The sequence below is a fragment of the Mus caroli genome, chromosome 1 (genome assembly GCF_900094665.2).
Source record: "Mus caroli chromosome 1, CAROLI_EIJ_v1.1, whole genome shotgun sequence".
Taxonomy (NCBI): domain Eukaryota; kingdom Metazoa; phylum Chordata; class Mammalia; order Rodentia; family Muridae; genus Mus; species Mus caroli.
In genome coordinates this window covers 85,747,483-85,764,955 of record NC_034570.1, presented here as the reverse complement: position 1 = coordinate 85,764,955, position 17,473 = coordinate 85,747,483, and the positions used below count along the sequence as shown (strand labels likewise).

The window sequence follows — 17,473 nt, the reverse complement described above, 5'->3', positions numbered from 1 at the left end:
GGGAGGCTTTGGTGTGCAGGTCTGGTTGTCTCTTTTCTGGAAATCTGAGGACAGAGATCTCAGGGGAGACTGTTTTTAGCCAGGAGCTTGGCTTTTAAGTTTTGGACGTCATTTTCCTGAGTTTTGGAAATCCTGGAGGTGGGCAGTGTTACCAGCACATGCTGGTCCTTTTGAAGGAGTAACAGTGAGCTGGGGCACACTCCTCTTTATACCCACTGTCTTTCTCTGGAGGCATCAAGCATTGTCCCCAGGAGCCAGATTTCCAGGCGGCTGGGATGCAGGGAGGGATGGACAGGAACCCAGCACCTCTGAGGACACTTGTGCTCAGCCTGAGGCTTTACATCAGTAGGCTGCTTGGTCCTCTGCTGCCTTTCTTTTGGTGGGGATGGCACTGCTGGTTTTCTCAGGGCAGCTGTGGGTTGCAAATTCTGGTGTTTTTCTTCAGAAAGAAAGAGAAAGGGCTGTGTGTAATGTGTGTTGCTCTGAGAATAGGTAGTCTATAAGCCATTATGTGGTATCTACGATTCTCCTTTTTTTTTTCTTTTTATAAAAATGGGTTTTCTGGGTGAGTTCGTAAAAGATGCATTAATATTTCAAGTGACTTATTGCCATATAAATAATTTAAAACCAAATAATTTGTGGAATTTTTATCTTTGCCAGACGTAAGTTGCTCACAAGTGTGGGAGGGTGTTGTGTGTGCATTCTTGTGGGCTGGGGTGAAAAGGTGATGCTGTTGAGTAGACAGGACTTGAGTCTTGTCTGCTGTTTTTCCTGCGGAGTTTCACATCTGAACCGGTCAGGAGGCACAGGCCCTGCTCCCTAGGCCCGTGTGAGAGCCCGCCCTCCTGATGCCTGACTCATTCCAGGGTCCGACTGTGAGCTTCTGTCTGTGCCTGTCACTGTCATTGCAGGCACTGTTTTCTTAGGATGACCTTCACCCGGAACTCCATTGCTTTTGTTTGTTCTTAGGCCTTTGGGTGACATTTCTCCTTCATGTCCTACACTGTAGAAGAAAAAGGTGATAGTCACTCCTGAAGTGGGAGCTTTCCAGATGTGCCTCTCTTCCACCACTGGAAGGATGTACTGCCCTGGCTCCTCCAAGGGAGAGGAGTAAATTGTCTCCAGCTAGCCAGTCTGTCATTCCAATTGTGCCAGTAAGTCAGTGTGGGGCTGAGTTCAGCCTATACAGGGATTTCTGTAGTGTAACCCAGTATTTTCCAGACTACTGTGAAAAAAAAATTCCATTGCCCTTTACCATCTCACAGTTTATGCATGGGGAGGTGGGGCGGGGCATGCTGGATCAAACGGGCAGAGTTTCTTTGATTTCAGGGTTCTTAGTGCTTAGAATCCCAGGGTCCACTCTAGCTCCCTCAGTGAGAGGCTATATTTAGGATCTTCTGCCCTAGTCTACCAGCAGAATGCTGCTCGTAGGGCTTAGGGGTATGTCCTTAGGTCCTTTCCTTTGGCATTGTTTGGACTGTTTGGCATCCTTGATCCATCTGCCAGCAAGGCCCATGGTCCTGAAGGGGCCAGGTGATTCTTGTACCTCATTGTAACTGGTCTGCAATGAGAGAGTCATTTCCACCCGAAAGTAGATTCATATGCAAGCTCAGACCAGGTTATGTCTATTGAGAGGCTATAGACAGGGAATTCTGGAACCTTCCTGGTTGGGTCTGTAACAGCACAGTGCTGAGTTGTCACCATCAGTGTCTGATAAAGGACCTTGGTGTCCAGGTTGCTGGGTGTGATGGTGTCTCCAGTTCTCAACAGATCTTGGTATGAAGGAGAATGTACCTTAAGATTTCTTCAGTGTTTGACTGTTACTTTGTTTCCTGAAAGAATTAAGAAAACCAGTTTGGTGAGAAAGACTCTTGTGTACCTGAAACCCTACCTCTGTCAGCCTCATCTGTTCCTCATATGTAACCCAGCAAAGCCCTCAGAGACTCACAGGGAGCCTGGCCTTTCAGTCCAGCTGCACACACCAACTGAAGGATGCTATGGGATGAGCAGAAAGCAACCAGGCATTGTTGGGGAGACTTCAGGTTAGGCACTGACCTGTTGGTCACATTTCATGTTTTCCTGTCAGCACCACATTCCCTGTGCAGAACGGCAGTGACCACCTCCAGGCACAGCTGGGCCTATCTGTGCACTCATGTGTGCACATGTGGGCACTAGATTCTGAGTGGAGTACAGCCACACGTGGGCTGCAATTTTGGGCAAACAGCCTAGCTTGACCCAGCCCTGTCACTACCCTCCCACAGAACTGCATGCATGACCTGGCCTAGCCCCGAGATGCACCTGTTTGGGTTTCCTGAGGCTTGTGCTCTGGCAGCGCTCCTTAAAGCACACGTCCTGGTGAACTTTGTAGACTTTCTTATACCTGTTGTCACAACAAAACAACAAAACTCTGTGAGGCCAGACACTGGGGCAGAGAGGTGGCCAACTCTTTCACTTAGGCTGTGTAGCCTACATATGGACAGAAGGAGAGACCACTATTTTCTTAATACAGTGTTAATGTGTGTGTATGTGTGTGTGTGTAAAGCCTAATATAAAAGTACAGGGACTTAAAAATTAATTTGACTGAGTATAACATACATAAAAAAGTATTCATTTCAGGGTACATTTTCATGAGTTGCTGACAAAATCGAGGTATTGAAAAGCCCACTGAAATGACTGTGACAGGTCATTGCTGGGGGCAGGCCGCTTGGCCTGAGGCTTTGGGAAGATCTGACTCCATGGACTGGTTAGTTTGTTTTGTTTTGTAGGCCAGCTTGACACAAAATAGGGTCATATGGAAAGAGGGAACTTTATTTTTTTCCAATTAATTTATTCAATTTACATCCTGATCTTAGCCCTCACCTCCCAGTCCCTTCCTCCAATCCTTTAATTGAGAAAATGCCTCTATTAGATTGGCCTATAGACAAGTGTGTGAGAACCTCCTCTTAATTAAGGATTGGTGTGGGAGGGTCCAGGGTACTGTGAATAGTACCACTCCTGGGCAAGCAGTCCTGGCAGTACGAGAAAGCATGCTGAGTAAGCCATGGGAAACAAGCCAGTAAGCAGCACCCTCTGTGATCGTTGCTTTAGTTTCTGACTCTGGGTTCCTGTTTGCTTGTTTCCTGCCTTGACCCTCCCTGTCAATACACCGTAAAGGAGGAGATAAGTAGTTCCCCCCCAATTTGCTTTTTTTGTTATGTTCCTTATCACAATAATAGAAAGCAAATTAGGGTACACAACTCTTCTGTTCTATGAATGTTTCAAGGACACAATTGTGAAGTCTGGCTCTCAGGCCTCAAAGGCAGGCAGCATGGGCCAGGAGGCCTGCTGGAGCCTCCCCATCCCATTTGTTAGTCAGGCTACTCTGGGAAGCCTCCTGGGCTTCCAAGTCTGTTTCCCACAAGTGGGATCTACTCACACCACCCTGTCCGTTCAGTAGGAATGGGGGTGTTTGGGCCTGGTGTCATTTCTGTGTCTGACCCATTGGGAAGAAAACCAGAGAGTTGGTAGCAAAGCTCCTGCTTGCACCAGTCTTGGAGGGCACTTTGGAGGACTTCTGGCTGTGAGGGAATAGAGGACACCTGGATTAACTCAACTATCTGAGAACTGCAAACTATGACCAGAGGAAGTAACTATTTTCACAAGCTAGAAAATAGTTCAAAGAAAAATTACATGCCCTGAGAAGAGCGAAGGATGCTGTGAACACCAAGCTACCCCGTCATTCAGCCTGTAGCACCTTTTGAGAGTAGTCAGTGGTCATGGTAATGAGGAAACAGGCTGGAGCTTGTGAGGGAGTGTTTTGGAGTGGAGAGGGCTCCCTGGGGAACAGTCTGGAACTCTGTGAGGAGAATGAGCTGTGCATGCACAAGGTGGAGTCCTGAGCAGCTGGGCAGACCTGAGCCAAGCATGCTAAGATCTTGTCTGAGTCCAGGAAGGCAGTGCCACAGAAGGGTGAAACTAGCCCTACTTGATGCCTACTCTAAAGCCACCCTAAGTCCTCAAAAGGATCAAGCTATAATCAAAGCCTGCCCTGCAGAAAACTATACAACAAAAATACCATTCTTGAAAATAAACCCACTACCTAGAAATATAAAATCCACAGTGTCCAGCATCTGATAAATTATGACATTAAAAGAGTCATAAGGACCACCCCTCAAAAAAGACCAGATACAAAATCCTGTGTGATATAGCCTGGAGAGAACTAATCGAGTGGAAAACAATTCAGGAAAAAGAGGAAGACATAAAGCAACTGCTGACTGTCTGTCTGTCCCACACAGGGGCTAAAGGAGAATATCAGTGAAGTGAAGGGAGAAATGACTGCTCAAAGACTGAGATAGAATTTGTAGAGATGATAAAACACGGTCTCTATGCTGGGGGTGTTGCTCAGTGGCATAGCACTTGCTGAGCAGCCTTGGGGGGGGGGGGTCAATCTTAAGACTGAAAAACAAACAAAATCCAAAAAGCTAACCAAACAGCCATCAACAAGTATCTGAAATCAAATCTGTTGAATTGAATTAATAATAAACTAGGTGATGTAAAAGAAAAGGTGTGTGGCATTGAACACATAGCAATACAAACTACCTACCAGGAAGCAGAGGCATGTTCACATCTACACTGTTTACAATGCTTCGAAACAACAAAAATACCTGCAGTGACCAGTGGGGCAATATTACTTAAATATACTTGTAATTGAGCTCTAGAAGTAGAGAAATGGAGGGAGAAAAGATTGAGTATGGCCCAGATTTGATGTAAGCTAAAACCTCAGAAATATAAGATTAACAAATTCCAGAGAAGTGGGGGTGGCATTGCATGCCTTGCATCCTAGCACTTGGAAGGCAGAGGCAGGTGGATCTCTGAGTTCGAGGCCAGCCTAGTCTATGGATGGGCAGGCCTACAAAGAGAGACCCTCTCAGAATTAATAAGTAAATAAATACACATTCCAGGAGCTAAAATAAACAATGGTAGCTAAACCAAGACATAATCAAGTTGGCCAGAAACAGCAATAGAGAGGGAATCAGAAAGTAGCCACAATAGGGAGAAGACTGGGCAGCCAGACGGCAGCAGGGCAGGGGGAGGGCCAATCCTCTCATCACGATGGCACCAAGAAGCACAGGGCATAGTGAGCACATCTCTGGTTGTGTCTGAGGGTGTTTGCAGACAGCACTGAGACGAGAATGCCATGATGTGGGTGGTACCATCCCACAGACAGGAGTTCTCTTCCACTACACGAGCATGGACAGAAACTGCTAACGGTGAGCTTTTCTTCACATTGTGTATGCCATGAATGTTGTCACAGTGACAATTCTAATTGTAACTGTCAACCAGTAATCCTATATTTAGCAAATATTTATGCCCAAAGTAAGTATAATCAAAGACCTTTTAAGACAAATGAGAGAACCATCATCTATGGATTTGTGTCCTCAGAAATGTCCCAGTAAGTGTTCTAGGGAAGGCGAATGATACTGGAGGAATCCTAAACTTACACACAGGAGTGTGGGAAAGCAAGGCTTTGGGCACTGAGTGGTGACCACTGGCTGACAGTGCTGTGGCATTTACTGCAAGAAACTGAAGGTAAGTGGAGACAAGATGAAGGTGTGCACTGTAAATCCTAGAGTGACTGGCAAAATGGAACAAGTATAATCTACAAGGCAGCAAACCAAAATAAGCCAGAAAAGAGGAAAAAGCAATAAGGATCAGATGGAACAATACAAAACAATATGTGATGTGATAGATTTAAACCCAGCCACATTACCCATTATGATAAGTGTAAAATTATCTAAACACTCTAATGAAAGACAGGTCAGATTGAATACAAGCAAGAGCCACCTATCTGTTAGATACAGGGGAGTCTCTTCAAAGATGCATATAGGTTACAAGAACAGGATAAAAAACTTGGTGAATGAAGGACTCCCCTCACATGTCAGGGGCATCTAACACAGAGGCAGGCTCTGGTATAACCAGAATAGCCAGAAGCCAGAGGACTAACATGAGATTGCTGTTGTGGGTCCAGGGTGACAGTCAAGGCTGCCTCCGCAAACCCATATGGATTAGGGCCTCTTAGCTGTGCCTCTCTGACTAACGAAGCCTAGCATTGCATCACGTTTGCACAAGCTTCCTGCCATTCCCCTCCTTTCTTTCATCTGCTTCCTCTTCCTTTGAGGAGCATCAGAGTGGCCCGTACAGTGTGGTCACACATCACCTTCTGCACAGAGCCCCTCAGGAGCTCCACAATTCTTGGAGAACAGATACCACAGCCCATGTGAAGGTCTCCAAGATCCCAGGAACTCTTCTTTCTTCTGCTTTCACATTCTCTGCTCTATTGACCTCTGTTGTTCCTCAGACATATTGGGTATAACCTGCCACAGGACCTTGTAACAGATATACCTGATGTCTGGAACATTCTAATAGCCCCATCTCCTCCATATCTGTTCAGTGTCCCTGTCCCATGAAGCCTAGTTCAGTTCCCTCCACCCCTAGCTCTCATCTCATATGTTCATCTCTTTCTTTTCTGGGCACTTCCTGATGTTGTTTACACTGTATAGCAGATGTGCTTTGTGATGGCCATCCTTATCTAGGATGTGAGCATCTGGCCCTCTGAGTGCCTGGAACAATCCAGTACTGGAACGGCAAGCACTGAAACAAAGTGAGTCTTATTGCAAGGAAGGTCTCAAGAGATTCGATAAGCAGTCCTTCCTCCCAGTGCTGATCGAGAAACTGAGGCAAGAATGATTTGCCCAGGGCCACATCATGGCGGGTTGATGGTAGAGCTGGGACTGAAGTTCTTGTGTGCTGTTTGATTTTTTGGCTTTAAGGAAAGGAGGAGAGGCAGGCCCTGGAATGCTATGTGGGCTTCCATTCATGGGACTCAGCCTATGCTCTCTTCAGTCAACTCTTGGCTGCATGGGCTGAGCAAATAGTTTAGATAGGAGTGGTTAAAGCCAGTGTCTAAAGTCTCCATCCTTCCTCAGGTAATAAGGACACAACTGGAGGGCTGGAGAGATGGCTCAGCGGTTAAGAACACTGACTGCTTTTCCAGAGGTCCTGAGTTCAATTCCCAGCAACCACATGGTGGCTCATACCCATCTGTAATGGGACCTTCTGGTGTGTCTGAAGACAGCTACAGTACTCATATACATAAAATAAATAAATAATTCTTTAAATAAAAAACATTAGGATATAACCAGGGCACAGAGACAGAACTGACTTACACATGGTGGCAGATGTCTCCTTCCCAGACAGGAAATGACTTGGTCTCAGAGAACAGCCGTGTGCAGGGGCGGGGCACTTTTTCACAGGCTATGATGCAAAAGAGAAAGAAAGGGCAGCTCTTAGGCAGAGGCTCTTTCCACCTCTCAAGTGAGGCCCCTCCTCCAGGAAGCACTTGCAAGCCTGTGTGAGCCTGTGGATCTGTGTATGAGCCTGTGGATCTGTGCCAGTTCCTTTCTGGCCTTGGGGCCTTACTTCAGGGTAGGGTGTTCAGCATCTGCAGGCTGGTTTTCTTTAAGTTTCATGTGGCCTCAGGATTCTTTTGTTTCTTCCTGGAGCTTCTAACGCTTTGGGTACTCAGTCCAAATGTGTTCTGAGGAGCCTATGATCCTGCCACTGAATCTGTTGTCCCTCTCATCGGTCTGGCTCTGAGATATTGCTTTGGAATCACCACCCCAGTTCCTGACTTCCTAGGCTTTATTCTGCAGTGCTTCTCAACCAGTGCTTTGGGCATCTCAGCGCCAAGTCCCAGGCTATCACCACAATTGCCCTGAGGCCAATACCCCCTTAGTAGCCAGCTCTGACTTACCAAGCTCACAGTGTCTGCCTTTGAACCCAGGCCTGCAGTCACAGCTGTGGGTATTGGCACCTGGGACACAGGTGCCTCCATTCTGACAGGCATCTTCTGAACAGCTGCCAGGGGTACCTGGAAACAGGAAAGCACCATCAGCTTCAGGGTCCAGAGAAGCCTGCTGCTACTGTAGGCTGCATCCCCTAGTGATACACAAGGACAGCAGCGGCAAACCTGCCTTCCTCCTGTTGCCAGACACTGGTGCGGGCTGCGAACAGTGCTGACTGGGTCTGGACTGGGTCTCAACTGCTTGTTCCGGAGACTGACTATTCCTTGTGGTGTGGACTTGGTCCCCTCGTCATAATCATTTAACAATAGATATGTGGTTCTTTCTAGACTCTCTTAAGGAGTGTCACACTGTCAAACTATAGCATGTTTTGATATCAGGAATATGACTCTTCCTACCAGGTTAAATATCTAGATTAGCATTTGCTCTTTCACTTTGTCCTTGAGGTCCCTCCATCCCAGGATGGCTGCTGTGGGAACCTTCCTCCTCCCCATAGACTCTTCCTGGGATTTGAAGGCACAACCTTGACCTGGAAAGTTGTTCAGTGAGGAGACAACCTTTGGAAGCATTAATGTGCTTTAGGGATTCCCGAGGGCCTTTTGGGGGACAGATAACACTTTTACTCAAGGAAGAAAAGTCCTACTCTTCCAGAGAAAAGGATCAGATGACCTACAAGGAAACAAGAACAATGGACACTAGATGACGGTGGGGAGAGGAGTCCAGACCTGGCATCCTATGTCCAGCTGAAGGATCCTTTACATGTGAGGGCTGATAAATGTCCATGGGCACGCATGGCCTTTGGAGCTTGTGTACCAGTACCCTGTTGCACAGCCAACATACAGATAATGAAGGACAGTTGAAAGAAAGATTGAGACTCCTTAGAGGTCCTACAGTGTATAAACTCACACCAAGGCCACTGGCATTAAGGTGGGGGAAATGGCTCACAGGAGGGAAAATGTTGGAACAAAGGAGATAGCCCAGGATGGACCCATGCATGTTTGGACACTTGAGTCAGGTGACTGAGAGCTGGGATAAAAGTGTGGTCCTTACAGAGGATTCTCTCTATTGTAATGTGTGACTCATTCCAAGACTAAGGACTCAGACAGAGCGCAGGATCGAGGTGGGCCATGTGGAGAGTCCAGGAGAAAAAAACCCCACAAGACAAAGTTTCCTGTCAGATTCTAGCATGGGCCAGGTTCCAGAATTATCAAAGACAACCAAACTGGCAAACAGATGGACAGACAGCATGGGTGTGTCATGAACCAAAGGTCATGATTAGTTTTGTGTTTGAGGCCTTAAGGGATTCTTTTTCTTGTGATAGCACTGAAATGTGCCCCACTGCAGGATGTCAGTGGCCTTGAGGCCACCTGGACTTTTTGAGATAGAACCCAGGAGACTGACTCCACAGGGAAAACAGACTGTTCTGGACTTTATGAGAGGGGACATCTGGTACTCACAGTCTCCAGTGAGCCTGCTTTATCCTCTCAAACAGCAGCACAAGCTCTGGTAAGGAGTGTTTGATGCTGCAGCATGCACAACCACCCTCCCAGTGTGCGCAGGGTCAAGAGTTGGCACAGGGGTCCCAGGTTGATGAGAATACTGAATTCAGGGATCAGTGGGCCCTCTGTACCTCTGGCATTGTAATACCGTTAATATTAATAGGTGTCCTTCCAGGGCAGTTTTTCCAGGTGAGGTTACCTTGGGGTTTACACTTCTGCCATGTACTCTGATCTTCTGTGGGGCTAGGGGAAGACAGTCTAAGTCTCTGGTGTGACTCAGAAGGAAGAAGGACCTCTGGGCCCTAGGAAACTCTAACCCATAATCCCTAGAGGGACAGAGCAAGAGTCCGACAGTTGAAGGAGCATCTGTTTGCACTGCTAGCTGCTTGCTAGAGGTGCTGGAAACACACCTGGTGCTATGTGGGCACAGAATAGTCCAGGCTACTAGTAGCCCTACATGTGGCCAAGCTTGGGGTGGCATTCCTCAAGCCAGGACTTACTCGGTGGCCACTCTTCACTGACTGCCACCTGAATTGGTACCTTCTCTATGAAGAAGTGAGCTGGGTGGCCTGAAGTGGATCCCCAGGGTGGGTGAGGGGCAAGGTGAGGGGGATTACTGGAAATAAGGAGGATAGACCAGCCTTTCTAAGATCCTGGGTGTGTCCTGTTCTCAGGTCTCTCACTCATGAACTGGGGGATTGCATCCCAGCTGGGGTGCCAACTGCCCCTGGGCAGACCCTATGCCTCCCAGCTTCCCACTGTGGCGTTTCTTGCTGTGGTAACTATGAAGAACCACTAGCCCCCTTCCCTCCCTTGCACATGACTTACTTTCTGTGTCTTTGCTGCTGTTCTTGGGTAGCTGGAGGGCCAGACGGACCTGCTCAGGGGCCTCTGTGTTCTTGAGTGGCACCGGAGTGGTGGGTTCTAGGAGAAGCTAAGAGTAACCACATGGCCCTTGCTTCATGCCCTTGTCCACCCATTGATCTCTCACACTGGCAATAATCACTGTGGCTCCAGCACTGTCCCCCAGCTGAGGCTGGGCCTTATTCTCCCTGCCCCTCTGAAAGCCGTGGTTTCTGCTTTCCTGAAGCTGCTTCCTAAGGGGCCTCACTGTTGTACAGCTGATGTCTGGGCCTCTCTCCTGCCCAGGGTCAGGTTCTCCTTTCCTTTCCCCTCAGTCATGCTCTCTGAGGAGTGGGGACAGGGGTTTCTCTTCCTCATCAGCATCTTCAGCCATCTGGGTTCTTGGCCCCAGCTGCAAACCCTCCATCCCTGCAGAACTTCTCTCTGCCCGTTTGTCTGGTGATCCCTATCTTGGTACTCCATATCTCAGCCTGCCTACCTGCAGGGATCCCTTCTCTCACATCTAGACTTGGTGTCCCCTCTTGTCACTGCCCGCCCACTCCCTTACTCTCCCTCTGCTCTCTGCACTTGAGCATTCAGTCACCATAGAGCTAGGGAATCCCATGAGGTTAGGGACCTGGCTTCTCCCAGGCAGACTTGGGAACTGCCCTTTACCTGGTAAGCAGATGGCAGGAACCTTTTCTGCTACCCTAGAAGTCTAAACCTCACACACGGCCAGGATTGAGGTTGCTAGTAGAGCCAGGACTTGGCCAGTGCGACCTTTAAATCCAGATTTTAAGGATCTCAACATCTTTTATGCCAGGGGCAAGGGTAGTGAGGCCACTAGGGTTGCTACCAGGTTGGTGCCAGGAAGTTTACAATACGCACGTGATCTCACAGTTAGTGCTCTGCTGGGCAAGCCACCAAACCTGGCACTCACTCTTCCTCTTCCATCTACAAGCTCTGAGAACCTGCAGACAGGGCAGGAGGGTCATGGGTTGAGTGCAGACTAGGAACCCAGGGCTGGGGCTAGGGTGTGTACCTGGGTGACTGAGTTGGTGTTTCAGGGGCACTGTGGTCATTGAGCAGACGCAGCTCAGGCAGGCGCACAGGGGCTGGTCTGTTTCTGAGCATCCGTGAGTGGTGTCCTCCCTGGTGCCAGCGTCTGTCGGTGCCATCCCTGGGGGCTGCCAAAAAAGAAGGGGGAGTAGCCACCAACTAGGTTGCCTAGTGTTCCAGTATCTGCCCCCACTGCAGAAGGGGAAGCTCACACCCAGCCCTGCTTAGGCAGGGGCAGAGAGGGGTGCACATTGCCTAAGAAGCCTGTGTCACCTATTATACCTTTCTAAGCAGAGGCCATGCATTTATGCTGTAACAGACACTGGCCTGGAAGGTCAGCTCCCCACACTCCCCAGCAGAGTCCTGATTTACTAAGTGGAGGTTAGACTGTGGATCACAGCCCTTCAGCATCTCAAGCTAGGTGACTTCCTTCCTTCTCTACCTGCCTCCTCCTGACTGTGATAGGCTCATAGGGAGACCCACCTGTCTTTACCTGGCAGGTATGCCTGGAGCCCAGCTGGTAGAATGGCAGGGTTGGGTCTGAGAATTAGCATAGCATATAAACTCTGCCTTCACTGTCATGTCCACAAAGCAGCCTCATGGGCTGGGATGAGAAAGGAGAAGGGGACCAGGAAGGCCAGGAGTGGAGCCTCACTCTCTCGGAGAGTATCGGCCCTACTCAGAGAACCTGCTGTCTTGTCTGTTCTTGTGTACCTTCTGCTTGTCTTCTCACTGAGTTTTGCTCCCTGCACTCCCGAAACTCTTCGCACGGCACCTCATGTAAGATTTGAGAATAAAGGGTATGCAGGGCACTTTTGGGTTCCAGTAGAGTACCCTGTCACCCGTAGGAATAGACTGAGGTTGATAATGTGGCCACCTGAATGTCTACACCGCAGCCTTTTGCTTTTGTCCTCTGTTCAGGTGTTCCTTCCTGTCCTCCCCAGCCACTTGTAGTCTCTTGCCCTTCTCTCCAGTGCTCATGCCCTGTGGCTCCTTTTGGGTCAGGCCTGGGCCCCTGCCTTCCTGCCTGCTTGGTAGCTCTTTCATGATGAGGTCCTGTATTTGCTGCTAAGCCTGCTGGGATTAGACTGGCAAAACAATAAGATGAGACTCGTGCTATCACTTGTCCTTCCTTACCCTTATGCCTAGGTCTCTGTTCCCAGGAGTGGCCCACGCAAGTTGTCTATGCTGCCTCTTCTGGGCAAGGACACCACACCCCGAGAGCAGCAAACAACAGCTTAGGTTTCAACAACTCCCCAGCCCCCTCCTGTCCCGGAACTCACAGGTGATGATGTAGAGGTGTGCAGGCTCACTGTGCAGCTGGCCCTGCTCTGTGCTCTGCACAGCTGTAACTGAGAGCTGGTACCGCCGACCCGGCATCAGATCACGCACTGTATAGGACACCAGCTTCCCATTGGGGATGTAGCGGCTCTTGGTACTCTGACTTGTGGTCACATTGATGACATAAGCCTCCAGTGAGATACCTGGAGCGGGGGTGTCCCAGACCATATGGGCAGAGGTAGCTGTGACTCGAGAGGCAGTCAGGTTTGCTGGTGGCAAAGGCCCTGGATGAGGAATGAACAGAAGGAGGGGGTAAGAGGTCAAAGGGCATCTGGTGGAACATCATCTAAGGTCTGCAAGGGATCTTGGAGCTGCATCTGAAGCCAGCCTTGGTTACTGCTGACACTGTCATCCTGGTCAATGCTGCCATCCTGTCATCTGGGGGCGGGGGGTAGCATGGAGATCCTGTATGCAGAAGCTAGGTCATGCCTCCAACATGCCTCCCCAAGTATCTGAGCCACAGACAGGCAGTCCTGAATCTGGGAGGCACAGAGTTTGACCTAGTAGTCATCCTTGCTGTGTAAATCCCCTCTGCTCTCATACTCCCTTCTCACAGTTCATACGACAGAAAGAGCACGTGGACCAGTAATACCAAGAAATGTAGCCAGAGTGGGCTGGTCACATAACCCCAAAGCCCTGAGTGACATCATCCCAGCTTGCTCCTTGAACTCTGATGTATTCTCTGGAAGGCATACTGAGGAAATCTTGCTGTATTCAGGTGCTGGGGCAGCCTTGAACAATGTCTCTGGCAAAAGGCTTCTTCTCCCTCTGCCCATCCAAATAAAGAGGTCTCAAGGAGGTCAAGGACTGAGTATACACTGTAAGGACACTTTGGGCAGGATAGGATGCCAGGAAGGAAGTCCTAGCCTACAGGGTACCATAGGTGAGAGAGTACTGAAGGCAGAAACTGCCTGTCTGCTTACGGGTCCACACGTTCAGTGGAGCTGAAGCCAGGCTCTCAGTAGGATATTCAGCTCCTCCAGGCCCACTAAGGGTGGTTAGCCGCACACTGTATCTTCTCCCTGGCAGCAGGTCCCTGTCAGAAGTGGACAGGAGGAGAGGAGCATCTAGGAGCTCTAAATGACCAGGAGTCCTATTTTGCTGATAGTGGTCCTGGCCAACTTTGTGAGGGTCAGATCAGGCCCCACCCTCCTCAGGTGATGGATGGCAGGCAGGTACACAAAGAACACTCTCTGGGACCTGTATTCCTGTGGCATCTTCTCTTACCCAAATGTGAGGCGGTCCACACTCCTGTCCACCTCAGTGGACTGGACCGCAGAGGCCTCGGGGTAGAGGATGGACACCCGGACCCTGCTGACAGTGGCATGCTGGATCCTGTGAAGAGCCCACTGCACTGAGATGGCATTGGCTGAAATGTTGGTGACCTCAAAGTCTTCTATAGGGCGGGGCCCTGCAGAGCAGTAAACCACTCAGCTGATGCTGCCTGCATCACCTGCTCCTCACCTCCCAGCCAGTGCCTGCTCCTTCCCACCCTAGCCTTTCTCTCATCCACTCTTCTGGTTACTGCATCCTTCCCTGTAGGAAAGGCAGCCCACACACAGAGCTGTCTGCTAAACAGGGTCCTCTCCTGGGCAGCCAGGGCCAGGCCACCCTCAGAAACTCACGGGTGCGGGTGAGCAGTGCTGCAGGCCTGCTGATGTCATTTTTGTTGTTCGTGTTTCTCTTGACTGAGAAAACGGAGATATTGTAGGTGCGGCCGGCTGCTAGGGCCCGAAGCTGGTGAGAGGAGCGGCTTCGGTCCACAAAGTCTGTGCGCCGGGACAGTCCATCCGAGGAGGCATAGGTGACTGCATAGCCATCCAGCACCTGCCTGGCCGTGGTGCCCTCGGGTGGACTCCAGGAGATGGAGACCCCACTCTCCTCCACCCTTTCTACCCTGAGGGCTGTTGGTGGGAGGAGCTCTTCAGGGTTGCACCAAACACAAAGGAGGTAGAGGGGTTAGCCTTTAAGCATGAAAGAGTAGCTCCCAGTCAAGTCACCTAGGTTGGCCCTGGGTTACCCAGGTCGTTCCTAGCAGGGAGCCTTCTCATTTGGGTGACCATGGCCCTTTGGAGGTTTGCATTTCTACATAGGTGGTTGTTGACACCCCCTCCCTGCTCTGAAGGGGACCTAGGTCAGCAGCTGTCTGCCCATCTTTCCCGCCTGGTCCCTGGCCTACCTTCTGGCCCCCTTGCTCCTCCATCCTCCTTCCCGGAGCTCCTGGCCCTCACCTTTGGTACAGTCCTTGCCTGTGTAGCCCACTTTGCAGGTGCAGCTGTGGGACCCGTTGCTGGCCAAGCAGTAGCCGCGGCCCCCACAGGGGCTAGAGAAGCAGGGGTCACTCACTGAGGGGGGAAATAACATTGAGGGGGGAGTTAGGGGAGTTTCTTGTACCTTGGGTTCTTGTTGGCATAGGTGACTTGGGTGGGGGAGGGGTGGGGTAGTGTCATGGCATCTGCTATCTCTTTCTGCCTTTTAAGCTAAGTGCTGCCTGCCAGGCACTGTATGGCCAAAACAAACCTGGCTCTAGGTTGGTGCTCCAACCTAGAGAGAGACTAGAGAGACTGTTTCATAGAGAGACTAGAACACTGACCAGGAACACTCTGGTGTTGGGCATTATGGGCAAGGATAAATTGCTGTGGGTGCCTGTGTCCTGAAAAACCTGACCAAGTATGGGGCTCTGGGGATGCAAGCCCAGCCTGTCCAGGGACAACAGAGCCAGTCAAGGTGGGCATGAGGCTGCAGACTGAGCATGTGTTCCTGGAAGTGGAAGTGGAGGAAGATGAAGGCAGCAAACAGGGTACCAAGGAGACCAGACAGCCAAGGAAGGCCCTCAAAGACATCCTACCTGTCTCACAGTTGTAGCCAAAGAAGCCCTCTGGACACACGCACAGGTAGGCCCCACCACCGTCCTCACACCGGCCTCCGTGCTGGCAGGGGCTGGAGGCACAGGCATCCACCTCTGGAGAACACCCAAAGGGTTGGCCCGAGCTGCAGGGAGGGACTCTGGGGGAGGGAGGAGAGGACAGCGGGAAGAAGGGATAGGGGGGAGGCAAGGAGCAATGGCCAGGAGAGGGGTATGGCGCACCTGTGGGTAGGAGGGGCTCTCAGGGACCCCCCGCCCAGTTTCCTTCCTCCCTCCGGGTCACCACAGCCTTGGGAGTTTCTCTCTCTGGGTGGCTTGTCCAGCAAGAGGATGGCTCCTGCTTCCCCTCTGATCTCCCAGCAGCCCAGGTTCTGTGGGACCCACCTGAAAGAACCCTACCTGTTTCACAGTGGATTCCAACAAAACCTTCAGGGCACTGGCAGATGAAAGCCCTGGGGAGGTCCCTGCAGGAGCCCCCATTTCTGCAGGGCTGTGCTTGGCACTCATCTGTCTCTGCACAGACAGGGGATGGCACTGACTCATATGGGAACCTCCTGTATGTCCCCCAGGATTCTATTTGCTCCCTAATGATCAGCAAGGCCCTGAGCCCTCAGTGCCTGGGCACTCTACTCTGGACCTCAGCCTTTCTTCTGCCACATCCACTTGCTCTTCCTTGGTTGGGTTGCTGCCCATTTCCAGCACCTAACATCCTCATAGCTGCTTCTGTGCATGCTCCATGCTCCCTAGCATTACAACTGGAAACAGCTCCTAAGCTTTGCCCTTCCAGAAGCTGGGGTCTCTGTTTTGGGGCTTCAAGCCCCATACAGGCACAAGGGATGCAGGTCTTACCCTGCTGTATATTGGTCAGGCCTCTGCTCCCTCCTGTAATGGCAGTACCAGATGTCAAGGGCTGTGACCTGCTCATCTTCTCTGCCCCACCCCCTAGGCTTGACTGATGCCAGGCCAATGATTTTCAGATGAGCTCTCAGTCTCCAGGGCAAGAGGGGACAGAGAGCTTTTAAAATCTCCCCTGGCTAGCAGAATGGCCCCAAGAGTGAGTGGGATGGTTATTTAGACAGAGTTCTGTCCTGGGGAAAGATGGAGTGACAAGGTGGCCATGGCTGGGGAAGCCCAATGCCATCAGCAGACCTCTTACCTAGCTCACAGTGGACTCCTTCATACCCCGGGCTGCAGAGGCACTGGTAACCAGCAATGAGGTCCTGGCAGGAGCCTCCGTGTAGGCATGGCTGAGACCGACACTCATCTACTTCTAAGGACAGACCCCCCAAGAACAAAACAAGATGGCCATTATTAATCTAGATGAAAATGGATAGGAAGTAGCTCTGGGAAAATTTACAATACGCCTTGATATGTAAAGAAGCTAAACCAGGGTTATCCTCAGAGCTCTCGAGCCTGGCTTGTGCCTGTGAGATGACTAGGTTGCCCCCCAACCTCTCAAAGGCTCCATCCTTCAGCTGTGAGGTTTGGAAGGATCCTGCTGTCTCTGTATATAGCACACACACATGTAACCAGCATGTTTGGGGGACTGTCTGTAGGCTCACCGTATGCTGCTTTCCCTGGAAGTTGTGCTTCTGAATTTGAATGTTCACTTTGAGAAAAGTCTAATTTCACACTTAAGTAAATGAATGGTGGGGGCTGGAGGCACCTCAGTGGTTAAGGTCATATATGGCTCTCGCAGAGGACTCAGGTTGGAGTCCCAGCACTCACATGGTGGCTCTGTAATGTCAGTTTCAGAGGCTCCAACACCCTCTTCTTGTCTCCTCAGGCCCCCATGTAGTATACACCCATAAGCAAAACACTCATATACATACAATTACTTTTAAAAAAGAATTAAATCGACTGGCCACATTGGGACAAGAAGCCAGAGCGATATTTACCCATCACCTTTCGTGGCCCCCCCCCCATTCTACACCAATGCTGTGTCTGTCATTTCTTTCTCTCTTTAAAATTATTTTTAAAATTTATTTTTTGAGACAGGATTTCACTATGTAGCCATGGCTGGC

At 50.3% G+C, this 17,473-nt stretch overlaps 1 protein-coding gene across 1 annotated transcript in view; it reads right to left on the bottom strand.

Moving 5' to 3' along the window:
* Window positions 1-541: 541 nt before the first annotated feature.
* Window positions 542-17,473, bottom strand: part of Sned1 (sushi, nidogen and EGF like domains 1) — a 58,708-nt gene continuing 41,776 nt past the window's right edge. The window contains exons 17-31 of the mRNA XM_021159208.2: window positions 16,606-16,719; window positions 15,849-15,962; window positions 15,432-15,545; window positions 14,815-14,928; window positions 14,209-14,505; window positions 13,811-13,994; window positions 13,507-13,619; window positions 12,526-12,807; window positions 11,226-11,370; window positions 11,072-11,154; window positions 10,169-10,264; window positions 7,793-7,909; window positions 7,206-7,293; window positions 2,299-2,380; window positions 542-1,832 (exon numbers count right to left, since the gene is read on the bottom strand). Coding sequence (XP_021014867.1) covers window positions 1,821-1,832; window positions 2,299-2,380; window positions 7,206-7,293; window positions 7,793-7,909; window positions 10,169-10,264; window positions 11,072-11,154; window positions 11,226-11,370; window positions 12,526-12,807; window positions 13,507-13,619; window positions 13,811-13,994; window positions 14,209-14,505; window positions 14,815-14,928; window positions 15,432-15,545; window positions 15,849-15,962; window positions 16,606-16,719 — 1,955 coding nt within the window. The 3' untranslated portion in view covers window positions 542-1,820. The remainder of the gene's footprint in view (window positions 1,833-2,298; window positions 2,381-7,205; window positions 7,294-7,792; window positions 7,910-10,168; window positions 10,265-11,071; window positions 11,155-11,225; window positions 11,371-12,525; window positions 12,808-13,506; window positions 13,620-13,810; window positions 13,995-14,208; window positions 14,506-14,814; window positions 14,929-15,431; window positions 15,546-15,848; window positions 15,963-16,605; window positions 16,720-17,473) is intronic.